Source organism: Lichenostomus cassidix, chromosome 5 (assembly GCF_008360975.1).
Source record: "Lichenostomus cassidix isolate B80296 chromosome 5, HeHo_3.0, whole genome shotgun sequence".
NCBI lineage: Eukaryota > Metazoa > Chordata > Aves > Passeriformes > Meliphagidae > Lichenostomus > Lichenostomus cassidix.
In genome coordinates this window covers 37,158,829-37,184,961 of record NC_139486.1, presented here as the reverse complement: position 1 = coordinate 37,184,961, position 26,133 = coordinate 37,158,829, and the positions used below count along the sequence as shown (strand labels likewise).

Here is a 26,133-nt window from a genome sequence, read left to right as displayed (position 1 = left end):
TAAGCGAAGTAATTTCCTTTCAGTATATTCCATTAAACAGGAAGAATCTTATCATGTATGATAGATCTTATTTAAGCTGTCCAAAATTGACTTCAGATGTTTAGGAAAACCAAGCTAGTGAAAAAAACCTCATACTATTACTTTGTGTTACTCCCACAAGCAGAGCACGTGCTCAGTTACAGTTTGAAACTCCTGCAGTACTACAGCAGTCTTTGTGATACAGCTCAAATCAAATCAAATAGTGATTTCATAAGGTGACTATCTTTTTCAGGTGGAATGCTGCAATTGGCACACAAAAATGAAATCAGATTTAATCCTTGGCTCTGACACTTGGCCTGGGCCAGAAAACCCATAAGACAGCTCTGCTCCATTGTCTCAGATCTGAGAGTTCAACATCTCAGCCAGAGTTTGCTGCCTTTTTTTTTTTGCATTTCCAGTCCAGCACTCCTGGCATAGGCTGAATGTTTCATGGTCCTTGCTCATCTAAATTCCCATTATAGGGCTGTCTGGATCTGTGGTACTCAGTAACCCATGGGACTCAGTGGGTCCCGTAGTCCTCTGGTTTTTGCAGCAGGCTTGGCTGCTCAAGTAAATCTGTGGTCAGTAAGTCACACACTTGAGGATTCCTGGCCTTGGCAGGCTATACCACCATTATGTAAGTCCACACAGTTTGGCATGAGCACCAAACCAGACAAAGAGCCATGAATAAATCTGGCTCTAAGGTTCCTTTAGTATTAGTGACACAGCAACACTTTTCAATGTTCTGCATATTCTCAAGCAATAGACAGCTGAAGTATCCTCCTAGATATATAACATATTGTCACTACCTGCAGATCCAACCATTCTCTGTAGAAGTTTTTCATCTCTCTGCTGAAATCCAGTCTCAATTCCCACCCATGGATGACATTTTTGTAGCTTCCTCTCTATTCTGGCTCCTTAGCACACTGTATTCACTCACAATCATTTCAGGATTAATTTACTTTCACTGAAGAAGCCTGTTAAATATAAAAGCTTTTGACCTCCAACCAGGTCTCCAAATAAGTGAATTTGATGATTCATTTGGAGCATCATTATGATATTTCAGTGTAGCTAAATACTGGGATTTCAGATGCTATTTTCTTTAGCTAATTATATTTCTGCTAACTCAGTTCACAGTACAGTAAGGACTGGGGTTTATGCATACAAACTGACACATTTAAGAAATTTACTGAAACGAGTGACTGACAGTTTGTGGATAATTACCTGCTATTAGTTAATTTTGGATTTTATAATGAGCAAACTGCAACTTACAGGGTATTACTTCCCTGCTGCTTGAAATATTGTGCAATATGTGGGAACAAAGGATTTAATTTAAAGAGAGCCATATCTTTCAAACACCAGAACAAAATTACATTTTTTCCCTGAAGGTTTCTAGGCTTTAAAGAACAAATAATATACAAAACATAGATCTATGCACTCCACAGAGGTTTCCTCTCTAAAAATTAGCAAGCAAATATTAAGAACAAATCAAGATATCACGAGGCCAAAACTAGTTTAAATTCTCTAAATTAAAATCTGACTATAGCCAGGTCTAGGTCACAAAGAATTTGGATCAATAAATCAAATAGGTTAATGGTGGTGTCTTATATAATCAAATTCTGAAATCACCAAATGAATGCATCAGCTAATCAAATCAAATCACAAAGTTAACTCACACAGAATTGCTTTTCATCAATCCTCTACCAGGAGATTGAAAGTGATAGCTGTTTTCCTTTGATCTGAAGCTTCATCTTGATTCTGTTCTAGCATAGTGGTCTTGGTGGAGCTGCTGCAGAACATGACATTCCAGAACAAATTTAAAGCTTTAAACAAGTTTCAAGAGAGAGCAGCAAGCTTCTCTCTTATATCACATTGTTGTTACACAAACGCTTACTCCGCTAGTCTTACTTCTGATGTTGTATACAAAACCATGAACATTTAATGGAAGTCCTTATTGAAACAGGCTCTTAGCTCACTGTACTGGCTCTGAATAACAATTCTTCACATCCTTACTGGTTTCCAGAAGTCCTATCCAGTTCTCATTTGCATGCAGGGAACCATTAACAGCATGGTTTCCCAGCACTTCAACCTCACAGTCCACATATTTCTGTAGGGTAATGAACAAGGAAGTTTCTATCCTTCAAGGTTAAAGACAGAGAGAGAATGAGACTGAAGTTTGGGGGATTTAATTTGCCATCTTGAAACCTTTGATGCAGAGGGCTGCAGTTACTGGTACCAAACAATGCAAGAGCTTGTGATGAAAAGAAAAACTAGAAGTAAAATGAGATTACTCTTCTCTAAATGGAGAGGTGTCCAAATCATATGGTCTGTCTAGAGGCTCCCTGTATACACACTGAGCAGAGAACGTTACCTCTAAAAAAGCAGTTCATTGCATGTCTGCTAGCCGTGGGTTAGTGACAGAACTGAAACCTCTCTGGACAGGCTAGGTGGGGTGAATCTCAGTGTTTCAGGACTGAACTATTACACTGATATAGCCAAGGACAAGTATCTTTACTTCCCAGTTATCAAATGTGAACTGGAGATATTTTTCTGCTGATACAAGTGGTGAATCATGAAAAAGAGCCCCTCTTCTAAATAAGCATACTTTTTCTTTAAAGAATACAAATGAGCAAAAAATATCAGGACTGCGATGGACTTCCACTTGCTCAGGGATTTAGGAACTTTGTTATATCAGATCCAGGGACAGCTAAGCGACTTCTGCATTCTAGAAATAGCTGGAGTGGTCTAATTCTCTTGTAAGACGCCTGGTTTTGGCTACCTTAGCTGGAGTTCTAAAACACATCTAAAACCAACAAAACCACAGTACTTTGGCACTTGCCTTTCAAAGTTTGGCCTGTCTCTCCACAGAGAACCCCAATGACACTTTCAAAAGAGCCCACAGTCCTATGAATGTGACAAAAGCATTATTGAGGTGGGGTGAACAGAAGACAATGTTGAGGATGATTCTTTTCTTCTTTCTTTGGAGTAACAGTTGGACAGTACCGACAGTATGAGCTTGATTTAAAAGGATCCCAGAATGTTCATAGCTGTAACTCACAGCTATACTTTTGCTTTCCATTCCTCACCTAAATTCACACAGTCTACCAGCAGCTCTGAAAATAAATAAAACAACCTTCCCAAATACTCATATGCATGTTCACACAGCTCTCATCCACCATCCTATCTCTGTGCCTGAGAAAATGAGGGAATTAGAGAAAGTCTCATCTGAATTAAGAGAGAATAAATTTTGCTCTCGACTCTTTCAGTATGTCATTTAATTTATGTAAATTAAAGTTTACCCAGATGCATTTGGATAGGAACTATTCCAATTCAGTTGCAAATAAACTGGAATAACAGCTAATAAAAGGAAATCTTTCCTGTTTATTTCAAGAAGACTAACACCCACCATGGCTAAGACTGCTAAGAATTTAATGTAGCTTCCTGAATTGGCTTAATATTTCTTAACCTTGATATTTACTTGTAACATCAATGGAACTGACAGATGAAATTTAGAAATTTCTGTCTTTTCCTCAGTAATAAGTTGTGTGCTGAAGGTAAGATATAAGATTTCTGATTTCATCCTATATTATGCTTTCACATAATCATTTGTATACTGTCATTAAATATTCAGAAACTTTATACTGTTATGTGCAGTACATTTTTATGCTTGGAGGTATGGCCACTTGCATAAAATACTCTCTTAAATGCCTATATTAGATCATTCTGTATTTGTTATGCTGCCATTTTCTCCAGAAATGGGTACTGCTGGAATAGCCTTCTTTACAAGTCTTGTATTTAAACTTGTTGCCATCATGCAGATACAGATTTATCTTGGGAGGGAGAGGCAGGCCTAAGGGTTGGGAAGGACAGCATGGGGCACTCCTCATTACATGATGCTCCTGGAACTAGACATCAGTGTAATCAAACCCAAACTTCAAATTCATGTTGACCCTTCCATTATGTAATAGCTTGTCTGTTTTCAAGCATGCTTCTAAGACAACCTATGATCTGCATTCCCAGCAAGTACTTTTGCAACATTGTTTTCCGAAATGTGATGCTGTTACAGTATCTGCAACACAGGCTTTGAGTGTTAAGTGATTTCTACCCATAGACAAACACATATCACTTAGTCTCTAAAGTTTTCTTTCCTCAGTCTGGTCACAATTCTATTTTGCTCTTGTCAATGTTTAAAGAGTCTGTCCTCATGAAGAAGTCAGGAGTTAATATCGTACGTTCCATTCAATGCTTTCCATTAATTCCAAAATGCCCCAATTCCACACGTTTCGTGAAAAATAATAAAAACCTTGCTTAATTTATTCTTTTGTCAGGCACATCAAAACCCTGTTGTGCTATCAGAATTTCTTTGCTATATAGTTTCAATTATGGTAACATAAAAATGAATATGCTTAGATGCTAACACATTCTGCATTGCTGTCTCCTCCATTTAAGTTCTTTCTGCTAATTCACTTGCTTTCATATAAATTGTCTGGTTTGGCAATATTTCTCTCACAAAGTATAGCAGATGCCCAGATGACCATTCCTGGTCACTTTTAAGCTTTTTTGGTGTCATGTTGCAGCACAGAATTCAACGTTCACCCCCTCCCCATCAGTCAAGAATTAACATTCATTTCTGTGTTGCACAGCTTGTAGTGATCAGACTCCTGGTGTTTTGATGCAGCTTAGTGACTGACACAATTCCAATATTTATTTGATCACATCTATAACAGCTGTAAGTGCTGTCAAATCTACCAACATTTTTTCTTAACCCCTTACCCTTTTTTTTGCTGATGTATGCACAAAGTTTCCTTGACTGATTTTAAGAAGTCATGGTTGATGCTTTTATTCTCATATGACAGTGATATATATCAGATAACCACAAGGATATAGATGGGCAATAAAATAACCACAGTACAGAAATAAAAGAAGAGAATACATGTTCTCTAATACAGACAAGAAAGACAATCTGAGGTCATTGAACAAGGTTAGAAGTATCAAATTAACAGATCTCCAGTGAACCAGCAACTGGTGTATCTGTCTCTGTAATTAGCTCCTGGGTACACACCTTTCCAGAACCCTTGAGATTTAAGGGAAGCTGCTGTGAGATTAAAAACCTGAATAGGAAGGAAAGGCTCTGTTAGAGAAAAGATGAATCAGTGACACACGATATAACCTCACTGGTGTCTCATATCTGGGAGATTTGAATGCACTTGGCTTAATATTAGGTAGCACAGAGCACAAGAGGGAGTAAAGACACGGATAGAAATCAGTTTCTAAAGACTAAATAGAAATCAGAAAATTCTCAATAATGATGCTGAAAAGGCAAATTGTTCCATTAACAGAAGATTCTGTATTTATGAGGGAAGAAAAACCCCAAATGCCATATAAGAATGTAAGAGCACTACCTCCTCAGGCATAAATAGTTTAAAAATCCAGAGCTTGAACTCAAAAGTTCTTAACAAACTGGCTGGTGGTGCCTCTGCCATAACACCCATTTTAGAAAGTCTCAAAATGCTGAAACTATCTCAGTATGCAAAGAAAGGGAGCATTTGCTTGACATTTCAAAAAGGGTAAAAGGGGAGCCAAATGATATGCTGGATCCTGATCACAGTCTTTAAGAAAATAATGGGAATATTGTATTATGTTTGACTAATTAACAATAGAAATACAGATAAAAACACAATGCTTCATGGAATAAAAATTTGTTTTAAACCCACCTTAATCTTTGGAGACTATAATGGCATTGTCCACATGAACATTTCCTACAGATCCTAAGCTCTGCAGTCTTCCCATACCCTACAGTTGCAACAAACCCCCCCCCAGTTTAAAATCATACCTGCAGCTGGTTATTTTCATGACAGGGACATACTCCACCAGCTTTCCAAAACATGGCAAAAAAAATTACTTCTGAGATCTTTTGGGCTAAATCTGTGTGAAAATACATTAGTATTTATTAGTTCACTTGTTGGTATTGCATTATGATCCACCGTTTGGTACAGACACTAAAGAGCATGGTCTCTCTAGGTCTCCAGAGAATAGACCAGGAAGTGTTAAGGCAGCAAGCCTTCCACAGGGACATTCAGATGCATTGCATGTAATAGAAACAGATAATAAACTGATGTCCTTTGACAGGGACCTTCTAGCTCTGTTCGTGGACAGAGGGTTTCAGAAACACACAAACTTCACATTTTCTGTTTCCTGTCTTTTAAAGAGAGTTCTTTGTCGTCACATTTGAAACAATTTGATCTGACCACTGACATTTATGTATTCTTGTTTACAGTCTGGGCCAGCCATAGGTTATTAATTAGTGTGCAATTGACTCTAATACCAGGGAAATGCAGTTCATATAAACTTACAAACAACTAATTTCCTTCTTGTGTCCAACATATTTTTCTCAGTAACTTGCTTCATCCTACTTTTCCCTTACAACACAAGTATTTCAACTTGTAGCTTAACTTTCCAATTAACATATCAGATTTATGCAGGTGTATAAGAACTTGTAGTCTTGTGGTTTTCCTTTGTCAGAAAGCACCGTATTTCTCAAATTATATTTTTATATGAGACTGTGAATACAGGATTTTTTTGCTAAGCTTCATCTAGCAGTATGCCCACAACCAGGACCCTGGCAGCAGCTATATGGAGCAGCACGGAAGATTCCATCCGCTACAATTTCTCTGCAATACTGCCAGGAAAATATGGAAGTACTGCCACAAGCCTCCTCTCAGTATTTGCCAAATTCCTTTCCAGAGGGAGAGATTCCAATTGCTCCACGCCAAAATTTAGTTTCCATAGGCATAAGTTGTTAAAAGGTGGGATGCACAACAATACTGGAAAGAGATTAAACTATGTATTACCATAAATTGTCCAGCAAATGTACAAGAGTGGGATTTATGACTTCAGGCACCTAGTACTTGGGTGTTAACTCTAACCTAGTTAACAGAGAAGACCAGTTAAAACTACTCACTTCTGAATGGCTCAAGTTAGACCAAAGGAACTCTATTGTCAGTGCCGGGCAGTGAATCAATTTGTCACGCATTCACTGTGTACCTCTTAACATGTGTAAAGAACCTCTGACATGACAGTAAAAGACTGCTGTCTGAAACAGCCCTTTGGTGGCTAAACTAGGTTGCAGAAAAGTACAAGAGACTAAAAACTGAATCTTCTGTCAACATCCCTTGCATTCTTCACGATCAAGACTCTGGGTTAAATTCCCCAGCACATTACCAACACTCTGCTACCTGAGGTTTCTTCGGTTAGTGCTCAGACTGCCATCTGTAAGAAGAGGGCAGAAGAACTTTTAATCCTGCTCATTCTTTGATGTCTCCTCTAAGTCCTTCAGGATCACATCCTATTCTTTTACTTCTTGCCTTCTCCTCCCCCACAAAAAAATAGTCAGGACATGGAAAAGGGAGAGGATGTTTATATTATCGTGTGAAGAACTTTGCATCAACTAGTAACTTTGAAGAATAATCCTGAAGATAAAAGATATAGATGAAGGGCCAGACCCTGTCCAGGAGTCACATGGCATAAAAAGAATGGTTTACAAGGAAATGGATCTCTAGGGAGTAATTCGATGTTAAAAAAAGATTTCTACATGCAGCCCAGGGAAATGCAGAGTTTTATCAGCACTGGCACAGCCCCCAGCAAAGGAATTAGCAAATGTGGAAGAAAAAGAGCACACATAATGTCCACTCAAGTGTGACTAGGCTAACTGCAGTGAAAAGTGTTTCCACTTAATCTGCACTGACCCCTAACCACCTAATGCCCAGGACATTCCTGCTTATTGAATGGAGATAAATGGACAAAAATCATGTCAAGGATAAGACAAACCAGGATCATGAAACCCAGTCATGACAATTAACAAAGAGACATAAAGAAGTAAATGTTAAGCACCTGTGCATAAGCTGAAAATCAGATTAAAAACTCCCAACATCAGATGTCTATTGATTTCTGAAGGAATACCGGAAGGTAGGTTATGACTAAATGAAAATATGGGAGTTTGAGAAGGCAGATGTAAAGATACCATGAAAGTAGATGGAGAGGAGCTGTTTGAAGTTAATAAGAATTACTAGTTACCCAATTTTATTTGTACCTAAAAACTTGTATTTAATTAGAGACGCAAAGGAAACAATATAAGACATGCAAATAATAGAACTGTCAAACAGGAAGGACAGTTCACAATCTTTTTAAATCTCAACCAAACACTTGGCAAAGTAAGAATAGGTATTTTTTACTTCCAATCACAGAAATTATCTTAGCACCATGGCCTGCTACTTCAGCCGCTCTTCAGAAGTGGGTAGATTTACATTAATTCATTAATTTGGAGGAATATTTTGTACAGTCTAGCACAACTGACAAAAAAAGCACCATAGATGAATTACAGACCATGTCACATTAGTCCTAAATGCAGATGTGACTGTAAGGGAGAATTAAAGAAAGATACTTGAAAGGCAACAGATAACTAAAAACACCAGAAAGCAATGACCGTAAGGCAAAAAGAGATATGAGGATGAGGATGAGGTACTAGTTGGTAGTTTTGTATCATAACAATATACACTTTCAGAAGTGGAGAGCAGAAATCAGTGCACCCAAAGTATTTAGACATGGTCATGGTGTGCTACAGCCCAGAGGGAAAAAAGATGGGCTGAGCAGAGTGTAAAAAAGGGAAGTGCCAGGGCACACAGTCTGCCTGAGGCCATGCTGCCATGGCCTTGGACATAAGTGCACTGAATGCAGAGAAGTGGGTCTCTGCACAGCTACCAAAAGCAGAGGCAAGGGGCAGCGATTACAGGAGCACCAGGTCACAAAGGAACCTCAAACTCAGCAGCACAGACAAAGCTGAAGACAATGACAGTGCTGGGGCAGGCAGGCACCAGCTCCAGTCTGAGGAGGTCAAAAATTAAGAAGGTACAGGAAAGTTCTCAGAGGGAAGAGTATCTCAAGGAAGGACATCAGAGACCAAGAATGCCCTCCTCAACTGCAAGAGAACAAAGAGTAGGAAACTGGTTGAGACGTCCTTTGTCAATGAGAGGCCTGACAGGCCACAGTGGCATGGCTAGAAACCACTTTCTGGGGTATAGTATATATGAGGCTGGTGAAACCTCTGCTGGAAAGAAAAGCTGTGAACTAGTACGCACCTTGAGAAGAAAAGGTAAGACTTGGAGTAGTCATCAGGAAAGCAATCTGTGCAGACAGGGCTAGGATGCTAACTTGAATCTCAGCACCAATATAAACAGTCTTCTTAACAGTGAGACCATTTAATAAGCATGGAGACCTGGTGGTATGCTGAACATCAAAAAGAGTGATGGTTTAATTGTTCACTGCCTCAGAGTAGCATGAGAGCCAAGCCTTCTGAGGAAGGTGATTTTGGGCAGTCTCCTGAGATCTTTACGGTTCTCTAATGGAAAGGATTAGGACTAAGCTCATTCACACCATTCAAAGCATTTACCATCTGAAAGGTGAATCTCCAGTATGAATATCTTCACCCACTGCCATGACAATGAAAGAGGTGCAAAATTTGTTTTCAAACTGCAACTGGGATTACTGTTGTGAGCAATGAACTTGGTGTAACAGAATTCAAGAGGGTGGGACAGCCCTGGAATTTAGAACTTCCTGAAAGGACTAAAAGTCAGGGATGACTTAGACTACTTTATGGCTTTTTGGCAAACTGTTTCTTTATTTTCAAAGACACTTCTGTCATTTGTGCCAAGACCTGAACTTTATTTTTTGATCCAAGAAAATCACCCTTGTGTTGAAAAAATATGACAGTTTTTGCTCATGGCCTAAAACAACATAATCAAGATGCATGAATTGTACCACTCCGGTTTTGGTAGGAAACTGACTTTGCAAACAAAAAAGCAATCACCTGCATTTCAGTTTTATCATTTGTTTTCCCCACTAGTAAAGAAATGTAGAAGGCAGTGGGGATGGTAATGTAGATGCTCCCACCGCTCTCGGAACACATAAAACAGAAGACAGACAGTTGCACTGTAAAGCAAGAATAGGACTAAAAGGACCCTTACTTATCTTTACATTTAATTTTACTTTATTTTTGGCTTCCAAGAGAGTGAGGTGTGATTTCAGGTAAAGTGTGGTTCAGAGATGAGCCACACTTTGGGCTACAATACCACACTTCCCAACTGGAGAGCATCTTAGAGGGAGTATTTCCTATGATGGCTTTTATTTTACTTTTGACATGATGTTCTTGAATATAATGAGCTCTTCCTTTTCTGTAAAGGTCCCCTTCAGAATGAGTGCCAAAATAAGAAATGGTGAAGTTAGGAATTTCTATCCTGCCAAGGAAGAGGCCCTCAGACTGCTGTCTCTCATTGCTGCAAGGGTGAGCTTAAGTGTTTGATAACTTTACTAATTACTCAAGTAGGCTGGCACAGCCAATGCTACAGTGGCTATTCTGATGATTTTAACACCCACAAACTGCTTTGAAAATACCCTCCAGTTCTTATATTCAGATGGCTTCATGCAAGGAGTAGTAGAAAATCCAAATTACTGTTGGGTCATAGACTACACCAGCAATGATGTGATCCCTATTAAGGCAAGGGGGCCTCTCTCATTCATTCCTTTCAAAGATGTTTCAGTCTATCTTAAGCTTCATGCTGGAGATGAGAATATCACAAAAAAACACCACTACAGTGAGAAATCAGTACAAGAATATCAAAACAAGAGAAACCAGAATGGGTGTCTGCAAAGAAACAAAGATTCTTGGAAAAATTTCTGACTTCCTTTCAGACCATGGGTAATTTGATTAAACACTAATGAAAAAAGTAGTGCCTGAAAGAAAATGATTGGGGACAGTCCTGAGCTATTTAATTTACAGGCAGTAAGGAAACATAATTGGATGCATTTCTGGATATATCTGGAAAGTACTTATTTGCGTGAGAAATAAGCACATAAAAACCACTGGATACAAACAGAACACAAATATTGAATTCTCTGGATATCTCATATCAAGGGCTTATGTTTGTGCAAGAGAAAATAAAACCATCTTCTATTAGAGTGAATTCATGAAATACTGTGGCTGCTGGAGACCAGACCTGCTCCACCACCACTTATGATGTATTAAGTTCTTTTGGAATAACAAGAAGAGCACTCAGTGTCTGGAAGTGGCAGGAGGGAAAACGGTAGGAGATCATCAGATCCTTTCAGCTTTAACCAGGCCTTTGTCAGACAATTATGAAAGATACTACATATTCCAGTAGTGTCCCTAAAGACCATTGCTTGAGTAATGCTGGCCTGGGGCTAGAATTTCTTCACTGGCAAAGGGTCAGTCCAGACCTGTCCCCACAAGGGAGAAAAATGAGGTTTCTATGCCTCAGTCCTCAAAGGAACGTAAGCAGACAGCCTTAGTTCTTTTCTCCCAGGACACCAGCCAGCACAAGGAGGAAAACAAACAACATGAGATCAACAGTTTATGCAGTTTTCTTCTCTGTTCATCCTCACTAAAAGCCTGAATCACAAGTCCTAAAGCAAATGTGGCTGTGCCCCCAATGCAGTATATCAACATGAAGTCCTTTAGAAAAGACTTAAGTCCTTTAGAAAAGATTTAAGTCCTTTACTCACAGTGGCATGTAGTTTATAAGAGTTAACACAGACACTGCCTGATTACAGATTCTTTAATTCAACACAATTCCTACTTTTACAGTGCACTCTTCTGATATCCAGAAAGACACTACCAGACCAAGGATGGGTTTCTTGCCTTATCATGCCCACCAAAGGCAGCATACCTGTCAGTTTCTGTACATTTAGACTGTACGTGGACTACTCATCCAGCGTATCTTTTTACCTTTTCCATTCTAAGCAGCCTGAAATTGTAGCTATAATTAGCAGATTATCATCCACAGGAAAAGACCAAATACATACTTGAGTAGTACTGTTTTTTCTGTGTATGATTGTCAAGGATTCTCACTGCCCACCTGGTACTCTGCTAGATATCACCCCAATGGAGGAGTGTTCAACAGAACTTCTTCATGAGCTCTCACAAATCACACACCTCTAAACATCCTTTCTGTACCAGCTTCCTCTGAAAAATCCTCAACATCTCTGCATCAGGAAGTTGCAAATGACATGGTAAATATCAGAACTGTCCCAAGCTTTTCCAAGAATCCCTATTGCCACAACAGCCTGGTCAATAAAAGCTACTGCTTCTTTGCAAGCAGAGTATGAACATCACTTCATTTACAGTAATGAGAAGGTGTGACAGAGCACAACACATCCATTCTGAAGGAACAGAAAAGTCAACAGTAGATAATACGCTCTTTTAGAAGCACATGTTGAAACATCTCAGTACAAGAAAGACATTGAGGTGCTGGAGCATGTGCAGAGAAGAGCAACGGAGCTGGGAAAGGATCTGGAGCACAAGTCTTACAAAGAGAGGCTGAGGGAGCTGGGGTTGTAGCCTGGAGGAGGCTGAGAGGAGACCCCATATCCATCTACAACTACCTGAAAGGAGGTCTTAGGTGGGGTTTGGCCTCTTTTGCCAAGTAGCAAGTGACAGGACAAGAAAAAATGGCCTTAAGTTGTGCCAGGGAAATTTAGATTGGACGTTAGGAAGTTTCTCCACTGATAAGGTGGTTAGGCAGCAGAACAGGCTGCGCAGGAAAGTGGTGGAATCACCATCTCTGGTAGCGTTCAAAAGATGTGTAGATGTGGCACTTGGGGATATGGTTTAGTGGTGGACTTAGCAGTGCTGGATTAACACCTGCACTCAGTCTTAAAGGTCTTTTCCAACTTAAATAATTCTATGATTCTATTTGCATTGCTCTCTGGTGCAAACAAGTGGTTTGTGCTGCTTCAACAATCAGAGTTAAATGTTTTGGCAATAAGCAGGTTTTCATACAAATTTGTAACTTTGACAGAGTTCAGTGGCAAGTTTCACTCTATTACTTACCACATGAATGAAACATACATGTGTGTATATGAAAATCAAATCAGAATCAAAGGATATAAATACAAAAGATAAGGGTGCAGAAGGGTTTAGCAGCACTTAATCATTAACTGATTTAACAATTATAAAGCAATCCAATAGGATTTACTATAATTATAACTGTGACATAATTATAAATTTACATTAACAGCATTCATTCATAATCAGGTCACACACATGCACACAGGCAAAGAAATGTATACATCTATATGTGTGCTCCTCCACATAGGAAGTAATTTCATCTTGTGTTAATAAAAAGAGTGCTGTGTAGCCTGCCATAGTGTCATAACCACATCTGAATTATTCAAGCTAGAATCTCTGTCTCCTTTTATAGCTCAATATTTTTGGAGGGCCACATAGTACTTGCTGTTGGGACACTGAATTTCTGCTTCACTGTCTTCTACACTCAGAGCCTTCTCAGAGAAGACTGTGTTTTGAAGTTACTCTGAGATGATGGGAAGCCAGCTCCATTCCCAGGACACTACTAAGGCAGACTTCATTGGTAGCCTTGTGAAGGAGCAGGCTGCAGCATGCAGGACACAGGGAGGCCTGTACTTGGCTTTGAAGACAGTCACGGACACTGCTCTATCTGCACATCAACATGTTGAGGGCACACAATGTGGAGGTGTGGAAGAAGGTGTGGTTACTGTGCCAACAAAAGTGGACAAACACCTACCCCTCCTATTATCTCTCCAGCACAGCCTTGAGGTCTAGAGTCAAGCACCTTCCAAACATCTTCCTCATAGCCTCAGCTCGAAATTGTTGCCAGCTTCCAAGGTAAGGACAGCTTTGCCAGCAAGTACTCCAGCAGCTTGTGGAGTTTGCCAGTGCCAGCTGAGACTCCCAAATGGGCTTCCCAAATTGAGCCTCTCAATGCCAGCTGGACTCCAGAAGAGGAAAGCAGTCAAACAAACACTCTGAGGAAGCTAAGAAGGTGGAAAGTGAAATTGAGCACAAGTTTAAGCAGTGTATTAAACAGTTTGTAAGCCAAGATTTCAAACGCCTTCCTTGCATCATGGCTAGCAACCTCTACTCGTGTAAGTAACGCCTGCCTCCAAAGCACACATAGCCAGAGTAACGTGTGCTTTATTCTTTGCATACACTTACTCCTTCCTCTTTATGCATCTGGGAATCTGGGCTTTCTAAGTAAAGGCATAGAGTCATGAGGTGATTGTTTTACATTCTTTTAAAGCTCATGCCAGGTGTGAGGAAGAAAAGCAGAGAAACAAGCTGAGTACTCCTTACAAGATCTAAAGACACCATTGCATCCTTCACCATGCTCACTTATGGTACTCCTAGCCACTGTATGTAAGAGTTACCAAACCACATGTGAAAGAGCAAGACACGGCAGGGGGCTGACAAAGTGCAGGGAATTGGAAATGGCTTTGGACAGCACACAAGATAGCCAGGAAGGTTCCAAAGCCCATAAAACTGAATTTGACTTCAGAAAACTCATAATGTTCAGAACACAGCTCTGTCAAAATGATGAAGCAGAGTGAGAAAGAGAAGCTGATTAGTGTATTTTAGTCAGCATTCACAATATGCATTTTCTCCAAATAGCACAAGCATTTGGTTGCACCTAGAAAACAAACACCAGCAATTACAGTCATCTTCTCTCTTCTCTTTCTTCCTAAGATGAAGCTATACTCTGAAAATTGACTCAGTGTTACAAATGACTGAGCTGGCATGAAGAATATCAATCAGATCACCAGAGAAAAAAGAGGGAATTTTACATCTATTCATCAGTTCTGTGCCTTCTCAGGAGCAGATAAGGATGCTTTATGGAAAAGTAAAACAAAAGTACACCTTTAAGGAAAACACTTTTGTACTCAACCAATGGAAAAGTCACTGCTGTTAGACAACTTAATTGGTAATCTAATATTCAATGTGAAAAAAGATTTTTTTTCAAAGAAAATTTCCACTGGAATTCCCACAGATTCTCCTTAACTATACTTTATTTTAAAAAGGAAAAAAAAATTGTGCACTGGGTCTGTTTGAAGGAACTAGAATGTATACTGTTTTATGTCTCACCACATCTGAATAAGGGAGATAAAATAGGTAAAATAGGACAAGAATTAAGACACCAAGACTAACCAATCTTGCCCAAATAATATGCAAAACTTGTGGTTGAAAACCAGCCCTAGGAAATCTGACTAGCCTTACCATATTGTAAGAAAGATAGGCAATACAGCCTTCCAGCTCTCTTTGCCTAACTTAAAGACACATTAAAAGAAAAAATTGATTTATTTTGTGCATTTACTTTTAGTAGTACCTTAGGATGATTGAAAGAATGACAAATGTCTCCAGTGCTGCCAGTGCTTATAATTCCACTCTGAATTCAGTTCTCTACAGTGTTTTTCTTAAACATGCAGTTTCTGGAGCCATGTAATGACATGAAAATTACAGCAACAAAAATGACTTAATAGTTACCCAGGATAGCAAACACAAACTGGAAAGACTCAGAAACCAGATGGCTCATAAATATGTTTAATTTGATGATTTTTAACCCTATCTGTGAAACCTGAGCTTGGAGAATTTAGAAAAAAAACAGAAAAACAGTGTTTGCTATACTTTTGCCTTTTGCCAGTCTCAGAAAGACTATGCAAAGGTACTTGGACCAGCTGTATTTCTTGCCCTTTCATATATTTGTGTCACAAAGAATGACAGAACATGCTGAAGAATATTCTTGTATGCAGCTGATATTCCTTTAAAAGCTCATGGGAGCACTTCTATGCATGCTAGAGATTATGAAACATTTTGTGCATAAGATATAAACCTGGGCTCAAAACTTTTTTCACTCTCTTCCTTCAAGATGATAAATGTAAACCCCAACTCTCCACCTTCAGAACAGATTCAGTCCTACCCTTAAATGTTTAAGAGCACCTCCTCTTAACAGCACTCTGTACACGGTACAGGTCAAAGTTGAAAACAGACAGTCATGTTTCAAGGGCTAAGGGGAGACTTGAATACCACACAACATCATGGTGTTTCTATCTCTTATTCCCCAGTACTATGGCAGTGATAGGATTCAGACTATCAGCCCAAGTTCGTCCTCTAAAACTGTTAAAAGTTTTGTTAACTGGATGCAAAAAAACTATCATGTTCCAAAAATAAGAAATTGTCAAAGCCAGAACTAAATGATAGCAAAGCCAAATATTTTTCTAATTAGTAAAACAGGATTGTAGGTGTTTTCACAGTAATACTAATTCATAAGGCAGTTGCCAGCTCACTGACACCAAGCTGACAATGCTGGCATCGAGCATTTGCTCCCTCGCAGAGACTGCCAAGCAGGCATCCCTAAGCTAGATCAGGGTGTTCACACAGTCCAAATTCAGGTGTCTAATCCTACAGGCTGCTTTCACAAGATACTTATTTCACTGAGTGTTGGGAGAGATTCAGAAAAAAAAAAACCCAGCAGACTAAGAGTTTCCCAGAACAATTCCTTCTGCCCCAGCCTGCATTCCTTTTGTTCCCACTGTGAGATTGACTCCCTTCTAGTTCTTGTGCAGCAATCACCATATCCTCAGTTGTACCTAACACAAACTGTAAAGGGTCACATTGTAACTGAAACATTAAAATTATGTACAAAAAAAGAAAGCTAGCTTTTAACCTAGATAATTTCAAAGCATGCCTGCAGTATGACTGACACACCTGAGATGAGACCGTGCTACCACGTGGGGGTTGCCTAGAGGTTGAGATGGGCATGCAAGCTGGAGAGACAAGTTAAACATCACCCAAATGTTAACTTCCATGTTCACTCAGTCTCAAGAGCCCTAAGAAACCAGCAGAAGAATCAACACTTCTAACTCTGAAATTCTGCATTTACTTGTGTGCTGTTTTTGGCTGGGGCAGAATTAATTTTCTTCACAGTGGCTGGTATGGGGCTGTGTTTTGCATTTGTGCTGAATACAGTGATGATAATATAGAGATGTTTTTGTTACTGCTGAGCAGGGCTTACACAGAGCCAAGGCCTTTTCTGCTCTCCATACTGCCATGGTAGTGAGAATATTGGGGGTGCTTGAGAAACTGGGAGGAGGCACAGCCAGGATAGGTGACCCAAGCTGACCAGGTTTTGCTTTCCCTATCAAACTGTCTTTATCTCAACACATGAGTTTTCTGTCTTTTACCCTTCTGATTTCCCCCCTAGTCTGACTGTTGAGGGAGTGAGTGAATGGCTGCATGGGGCTTGGTTGCTGTCTGAGTTTAAATCCCAACAACTTGATATAAATTACCCCTCACCTTTCAAAGTGGAAGAGTATCAGTAACAGTATTAATTGGGCTGTTGCTTCTCATCAATCATCCTTGGTGCTGCCACAAAGCAATTCCTACCAGTAATAAAATAACTTCTCTAGCTTACTGTATATATACCTTAGTACAAAAGTGATTGTAATTTCTTCTGAAGCTTAATTGAAAAATAGGTATTAGCTAGATTTACCAAAGCTGATAACCTGTACAGTCCAATGCTGCACAAATCCCTAAAACATGGTAATCTCTATATAAAATAAGTAATTAAAATATTATCACACACAATCACAAGTAATTCCTGAGTATTGTACAGTTTTGGATAACTGCATCCACTGAGGAAAGACAACACGTTTAACGCAAAGGGGTTTTCCACATATTTTCAAGTCTTAAAATAAGTAAAAGAATAATTCTCTGTCAAGAAAAAAAATACCACATTTTTCATTTCATTAATTTTCACACACACACATATATATGCAGGAAGGCACACAAGAGAGGAAAAAAATTGTGTGGGAATAAAAGCATGAAGGTAAGAAATAAAAAAGCTATGCCCTGTCCAAAACTTAGGAAATAAAAAATGAAAACAGCTTTTGGAGGGGAAGCTAAATGATTGTGTCTAGTCAGACCAATCTAGCACAGCCCTAGATGAGGTGAAAAGAGCTAGATCTGCATACCTCTCTCTGTTTTCTATCCATCTGAATAGCTAGAACACAAGCCCTTTTAACACAGCTAAATAAAACCCAGTTTGGTTTACTCACCTTGTTTTGCTTGTAATTAATTCACAAGTTTATTTTTTGCAAATTTTACTGACTTTCGTCTCTAGGACTGCAACAGACTGACAAACACAGGATGTCAAACTCTGGGAAAGTTTAGAGTCTTCAAAGAACCTGATAGATCTTAAAGGGCCAGGAGGCATGTGGCACTTCAGGAAAGCTGAAAAAAGTAGTGATAGTGATGACTATGCTATCAGGGCTTATAAAATTCATAAAGTCCAGTGTCTCACTCACTAAGATCTAGGCTGAACTGTTTGCCTGCATGGGGTTAAAGAAAGCTCCCTTCAGAGGTTTTAAATACTATTTGGGTTCCTGCAGTGACTATAAACACAGAAAATGCTCCTGTTGTGAACTACATACTTTAAAACTGTTACTCATGTAAGGAGATCTGAACTACAGCACAGTACACATCAAAATGCCCCAGAGAAAACTCTAAAAACATGTAAAAGACCATGGAAATTTTAAGCAGTCATGCTTTTCTATGATTCTGTTTGCTGAAGTCAAAGTAATAAATAGGTCTTTAATCACTCAGAGCTCAGTAGGAAAAAAACTATAAACGGCAGATACTTGGAAAATTTAAACTGCAGTTAAATATAGGAAAAGGAACAGAAAATTTTAAAAAATCATGACATCTAAGGTATTAGAGGTGTGTAAGGATAATCATTCACGCTTCTTACATTGTCTAAAATAATAGTCAAGGCACATAGGTCTGCAAAACCACCAAATGAATTATCCAGTTAAGAAAGCAGTTATTCAGTTCTGTTCCAGAGTGAATTCAGCTTTGCCTGAGGTTGCTTGAGTTCAGGCTGACAGCTGCTAACCCTTCTTTGAGTAATCCAAAACCACACTGGCTGGGCTCCTCATCTCCATTGGAAAAGAATTCCTCCATACTGCTCCACTGCCCAGCCTTGGCCACCTCCTATCCTCTCTGTGTATCCCCACAGTTTCCTCCAGCCGCCCTAAGGCCAAGAAAGCAGAGCAGATATTGTAAGGCAGAGCCACAAAGGGAAGTGCACAAGCAGAGTTCACCCTCAGCATATAGAAAAAGGTCTTGGTGACAGCTGTAGAGCCACTCAAACCAGCCCTGCATCGCCGCATGGAAGCAGGAGCTTCCAACAGCACCTCTGGTGTGAAAATTGTGATTTCAGCAAACTGGGACTCTGAGCCAGTAACCTGTCTGGTTCAGTTCTCACTGATGTTCCAACGTGACTGCTGTTATTGGGTCAGTTCTGCTTCAAGGCAGGAAAAACTTCCAGTTTGGGTTTCTTTTGGCTCCTGAATAGCACAAGAACTCCTCACCAGAACAATGTACGACAAGATACTTCTCACCTCCTGTGTTTAATTCTGTGCAACAAAACACCATCACATCCTTCCATGTCACTTACTACTGTCACTCTCAGTTGCTTTATTACTCCTGTATTTTTAATATATAAATATGTATCTCCAGAAACATAGACACAGAGGAGAGGTGTGGATGCTCTAGCTCCAGAAGGTTTGGCTGTTTATGCCCTCAAACACACGCTGTGCTACAAACTGGGAAAAAAAAACCCTAACTGAGCAACTGAAATACATGAATAAATGCATCATTCTTGGCTGATAAGCCAAAGCTTATGGGATTTCAGATACCAATTAGCTGAAAATCTGTGATGTCTTATTAAAAGGCACAATTCTCCCATTAGACAGGGCAAAAGTTCAGCTGAGTTGCAAGGATAAATCTGTGCTTTTTGAAAAGACTTCAGCTTTTAATTCTATAATTCGATATTATAATTCTATATTTCACTCTCATTCTTTACTAACTCTGATGAGGCTGCTGTACAATACGTTTTAAAAATCAATCAGTGCCGATGTCAGGGAGGTTTATACCTTCAAAGAGAATAGACTTGTTCAGTTGGAAGGGATCTACAACAATCACATAGCCCTAATGCTTAAAATAAATGTAAAGCCAACTGGCAATCTTAAGAAGTTTTTCACCAACAAGTGAAGAATTGTGTAAAGTTTCAAGGTTCTACAGCCAGCTTTGTATTAAGCAACACATACAGAAAACCAATTTGAAATTCTCCTAAGAAGATAACATTTGGCCTGTAGGTGAGCATCACACTAAAACTCTGAGCTCTTTATTTACTCGGTAAATAAGAGTTGCTTTTTCTAGGTGAGGAAGATTGGAATATCACCTCTGTTTCTTTTTATGTCATTTCCCACTGTTTCCATTTGTCCTCATGGGTCCACATGTGCTGGTATGATAAAACTGGGAGAAGCCACAACGTGGAGGTACACACACCTTGAGGAAAGCTCTTCAGAACTTGAGGGAAGCAAAATGTTTCAATGACACTCTGCCACTTGTCTGGGAGCTGTAATCCTTTAAGCACTGCAGAGGCCTGGAGAAGTCCTGACACCACATTTGCTTTACTGTAAAGGTCCTACACCTTGACTTCCCTCTTGCACATTCAGCACAAAAAGGCAGGAACCTGACATTCCCCAGGCACAGAGCCTCCATAACCTAGTGGTGCTGAACCAGCCACAATCTGAAACAAAGGCTCTGCGTATTCCTCCTGCAACACAAAACACATCAATGTGATCTGTCACCACTCGCACAAGGGAGCTGCTCTCCCTACACATTCAGCTTACATCTGTCAGCTACAAATCACCTCCTATCAAATGCTACAATTCACCCCTTTTCCAAGCTGGCCTGCTCTCCTACCTGCCATGGGTTTCATCTTTGTTCATGCTGTTAGCAGACCATATCAAAGCACTGGGTTTGTTACATGCCAGTAGAGGAGAGAAGCAGAGGAGCAATTATTATGGAATGGGAGGAAGAGGAATTGTAAGAGGAAGGACTGATGCTGAGAGGCAGGAAAAGACTATAAGCCTGATCCAATTAACATAATTAATGTCATTATTTTCCTCCTCTGATTTAAGGATTCAATACAGGAATCATGCTTACTCGTAAGAGTCTTAGATAAAAGTCTCAGATACAGAAGGCAAGATGTTGTATTGCTGTATTCCCATAGATGTCCATCAATTTATGTTAATTACAAACCCTGTGGATTCCTTCCTCCCCATTTATTTCTGGAAAGACCTCACCTGCCTCTCCTCTCAGCAGCTGCTTTGTGCTTCTGCTTTTAGTAAACATTTGCAAAAAGTTATTTTTGTTTCTTTTATTTCTGGGGAATTTGATCCAATACCAAGTTACAAACAGTACCAGTCACTGTCTGCATGTAACATAATGTTGAACATGGTATTATCAAATAACTGGGCAGTCTTAATATAGGATTTTCCAAGTAATTGGCAAGACCAAAGAAATTTTTAAAAACCAAAACAAACAAAAAAACCCTATCACAGATCAATCTAAAAATCTTCCAGGTCAGACGTTTTAAAAAATTGCAAAGACCAACAGATTTCAGGGAGTGCTGGACTACAACAGTTCGTGTCAAAACTAAACATTTGATATTAAATCATGTTTTCAGCTTTTCAAATAAAGATTTCAGATTTCTGAACAAAAGGCTTTTCTGAGCAAAAGTTTGAAATGAAAAAAAGGCATTAAAACATGTAGACTTATTTGAATGTCTCAGTATGAACTAACTGGTGCATATACAAAACAAATTACCAATGTAAGACCTCAAAACCTAGACCACTTTATAAAGCATTTTAGTGTCACACATCAGCATTTTTCACTACAGTTAATTCAAGATGAAAATTTCTCTCCATTCTTGCCACAAACATCACAGATGCCCTTCTACACACCAGCACAGCCAGCAGGCACTCCTTCACACATACAAGCAGGCTGAAGACAGAGACTCTCCTGTGTTTCTGTTAAGGACTCCTAAGAGTGGGAGAGGAATGCTTTTGAAACTTCAGTGGAGTGAGGAATCCTTTTCTCCAACTTTTGATCTTATGGACTAGTTAGAAACTGTGCAGCTATGTAACAAGGACAGAAAGATGGATTTCTTCTATGGCTTCTCACAAGACGTCTTCAGCTCTAAAGTAACAGTACACATGGCTCACTACCTGATTTCTTCCTCCTCCAACTTAGTCCTCCCTCCTGATGCAGTTAACAAATCCCTGGTGTTTGTCAGCTTGTGCTGCCTTACTCTGGGATTCCCATATATTTATCCTATCCTTTTTCATTGTATTTCAAAGGGTCCTCCACTTTGTAATGTTTGTTACTTAAAAAGTCATAGTTTTCATTTCAAGGCATCCACCCAATATTTGACTTCCAGTGACAGATAGCCCCTTGAATTGGATATTCGGACTGGGCACAGGATATGGAGATATGCTGTCATTTGCACAGTAAAGGACTGTGGATACAACTCCTAAGACAAATTTCAAGGATCATTTGGTGCTGTCCTGGATGGAACCACTTAAGTGAAACCATTACTGTACCTGTGTGCTACTTTAACTGAGCAGAGATATGTATAAGAAGAAGAAAATAAGAGAGAAGTTCTCCAATGAAGAGACAAAAGAGAACACAGGGTCCCATCCCTTCCACTCTTCACATGCTCTCCTCCAACAAAGGGATACACAAAGCACTAGAAGTTTGTCTAAGTGAAATATATGCACTGGTTTATTTTAAGTTGGCTTACATCAAGATGAGGTACTCTTATATCTTCATGCACATGTAGACTGATTAAACTTAAGCTAGTTCATACTCCTTCAAAAAACAGACCATCTCAGTTCTGAGAGGCAGATAAACACAGGGAGAGAAACAGAATGTTTGGAGCTTCTGAAAACTGTTTGTTAAACAAATGCAAGCCTCCAGTGATGGGGCATTCATTACTGCCATGCTGATTTACCATTCCACCAACAAACAAAAAGCTGTCTTTCTTACTCCTAAACCTGCCATCAACCTTCCTATACTTCTCTGCCTTAGAAAGGATTCAACAAAACCCAAAATTAAAACTATTAACCAGGCTGAAATTAAATGTAAGTTACCTTATTTTGTGACAGCTGCACTACAACTGTTGGAAGGGACTGTGAAGAAAATCCTGACAAAATGCCTCTACTAATATTATCTCACGGACTGTGGTTATACTCAATAGCCAAACTCTGAGCAATGACATAAACATGACCACACATTTGGAAAGGTGTTTGAGGTTTGCTCAGGATGTGTGTTGTGCTGTAATTCTGCAGACAGTTGGCTCTCCACGTTCAAAGGCAAGAGTATGACATCTGGCCAAGCACAGCCCAGTTTCTCACAGAAGAGAAAAGGACTGACCTACCCATCCCTTTTGCAAAGCTCAAGTAATCAAAAGAAAATTATCCAATATGAAGGCTCAAAGTAATACCGGTGCTTGAAATAAAAAGAAAATTCTCCCAGACATTCATGTGGAGGCTTTTTTCCCCTTCTTCCTAACTACCTCCTGAGACCTGAGGCTAGTGTGAAACCCCAGCCTCCAAATGACTGTGAAGTCGCTTTGACACTGAACAGTGTACACACCTGTGCACTGAGTCCTTTCCTGGTTTTGTTACCTTTGGTTTGGTGGTTCTTTTTCTGAGTTTTTTTTCTGCTGTCGTTCTCTACAACTTTCTGAATTTTCTCATAGTGCCTTAATTTTTGCACCAAGAGGAGCTGGAATGTCCCCCCATGTTTTGATGTGCCAAAAATTGTCAATGGAGGGGAACTCTGAAATCATCCTTTTATGATAGAGCTCCTTAGAAATGCATATGCTATCCAGTAAAATGAACAAGAGAAAAGAGAACATGCAAATTCCCTCATTGCTTAGACCGTGAGCTTTCCAAATAAAGAAGGAAATGTAAAGCCACTCCAAGAATTTGCTCCAGTAAAAATTCTGCAGTGGAAATACAAGTGATTTTTAAACTATTATAAAGTGTTAGAGCTGACCATAATAGCTCCCATAGTGAGACAAGCAACCCCCATGTGAAGATTGTGACAGCAGATACACAGTTAAATGCTCATGCACTGAAGTCTCCCCCGGGTGATTGAGATTATTTTTGGCAGAAGATTGGACAGAGATTGTAAAATGTACGTTTATTTTCATTTAGCCCTTCACTCACTCTCTCTGAAACACACCCTTCTTTTTATTTCTTTCCTAATACAGTCATGCTTCATATCAAGACTTGGATATACAGCAAATATAATTATTACTCCTCACATTAACCTTACTTGCACATTGAAAGCCACTCCACCAAAAACACTGGGAAGATACTTAGCAGCTCTTGATGAGACCACATGCCATGAAAATTGAGGCTTTAATGACATGCAGCTCTGTTTGCAAGAGGTACACTTGTCCTGGGACCCTTTAAGAGTAAAACCTCCTTCCTCCCAATAGTAATAAAAGGCCAGAAAAAAAACTGAAATAAAAAACACTGTGCTATGCCTTGGCATACAATTGTAAATAGAACTAAATTATTAAACCTGCTTAGAAACTGATGTGTCTTTATGTAAGAGTAAATATACACATGTTCATCCTTTAACCAGAAAGAGAAGTGCATTGTGCTAGCAAGAGCTAGCTGTAGTGCCCAACAACCTGTTTGCCTTTCCTCCTTTCCCACCTGGAAGTTATATGAACTGTTATACTGAGAAATACAGAAGTGTTTCCTGATCCTTGTCTAGGGGTCAAGTTGTAGTCACTGTCCCTACACTGGGGGTACTATTGTAACTGCAGATCTCTGAGAAATTTCGTATGTCCTGTTAGAGGTGTTTCTTTCCTAATATTCACAACTAATTTGCTGGCATTGTGCACATATAGGAAATGTGTCCCACTCCTACCTTCTTTTCCTGTCATTGATTGCATGCATGCTGCCATCTCCTAACTTCCCTCCTATCACTGCAGATTCCTTCCTAACATCTCCCTTCTTCTCTCCTGCTGTCACTTCATTTCTTTTGCTGCACTTCACAACCAAAGCTAACAGTGACAAACAGAGCAGCACAAAGATTCTCTTCAAAACTTAGCCTGAGAACCACTTTCTAGGTGGGAGCACATTACTCCATCTTTCGTAGTCCCAATACCTTCTCTCTTTATCTGTGTCCCTCATCTCTCTCCTTAGACAAGACATCCTCTCCAAACTACACCTTTTCCTGTAAGCAACCTTCACTACTCCTGGAGCATTACTTTCTCCCACCTCTCCGAAACAGCCCGAAAGAAAACAGTGCAGTAACCAGAGAAGGAAAATGGTCCTAAGGTATAGCTGTTAGTTTCATGTTGACCCCTTGGACAATGACTGCCTGCTTCCAGCCTCAGAGCCTCGACAGCAGCAGCCTCTCTGAAACTACAGATCACAAATTCATTTCAGTGAGCAAAATTTACTTACAATAAATAACCATCAATATTTATCTTCCTGCATGTCACCCGCTTTATATATGTTTCATGCAAGTACTTTCACTCCCCACCCCTCATTTTTTCCCTACTGTTCTGAAAATAATGCTTTTCTGATTTTAAAGATAAAAGGGAAGGGACAATGAAATAAGTCTGAGTCTCTGGGTAGAAGAGGGACTTCGCAAAGCAAGGAGACGAGAGGAAAGAAAAATAAGTTCCTTACCCAGAGTGGTGACCCACAGCAGCAGCTGTGGCAGCCGGTCCATGGCTCTGCGGGGTGCGGGCAAGTCCCACCCGACTGCGCGGCTCTGGAGGGGACGTGCCAGGCTCTTCTGCGGACTCCGCTGGAGCTCTGAGACCGGGCTCGGGCTCCTGCTGCCTTGGAGGAAAATTCCCACCTCCTGCTCGGGAAGGCTTGTATGGGTCCTAGAGCCACCCTCCCTTCCTTGCCTCCTCCTCCCGTTTTGCATACCGCTCCTGCACGATCAGCAAATCCACAAGGCAGTTGCTTCAGACATGAACACATCCATCTGTAAATTTTTCAGGCATTAGTATGCACTGGGACAAGCTGAATTCATAATCTTACTGGGTTGTTCCCCTTTCTCAATCTTCCCTTGCCGCTGGCTTAATGACACACATGACACCTATGCACCCCCTGGACCAAACTCGGCTCATATTTAGGATGATAGAGAGGATCCCCATTGCCTGGAATTGTGTTCAGTGACTGCCCTAAAAGAGAAATTGGACCTATTTACACAGCCTAGAAGCCCACTTTTCTTCCCTTAACTCCACTTACAACCACTTAACTCCTGAGCAAGGCAGCCTCTGTTGGAGACAAGCAGTGAGGACCTGCAGCACAGCAAAGTGTAGGTACTCCACCTGCAAGCTT

The 26,133-nt window shown here is 39.9% G+C and overlaps 1 protein-coding gene across 1 annotated transcript in view; it reads right to left on the bottom strand.

Moving 5' to 3' along the window:
* The window catches only part of LTK (leukocyte receptor tyrosine kinase), a 92,091-nt gene extending 66,161 nt beyond the window's left edge, over positions 1–25,930 (bottom strand). The window contains exon 1 of the mRNA XM_085062392.1: positions 25,468–25,930. Coding sequence (XP_084918518.1) covers positions 25,468–25,714 — 247 coding nt within the window. The 5' untranslated portion in view covers positions 25,715–25,930. The remainder of the gene's footprint in view (positions 1–25,467) is intronic.
* Between the last annotated feature and the right edge of the window lie 203 nt (positions 25,931–26,133).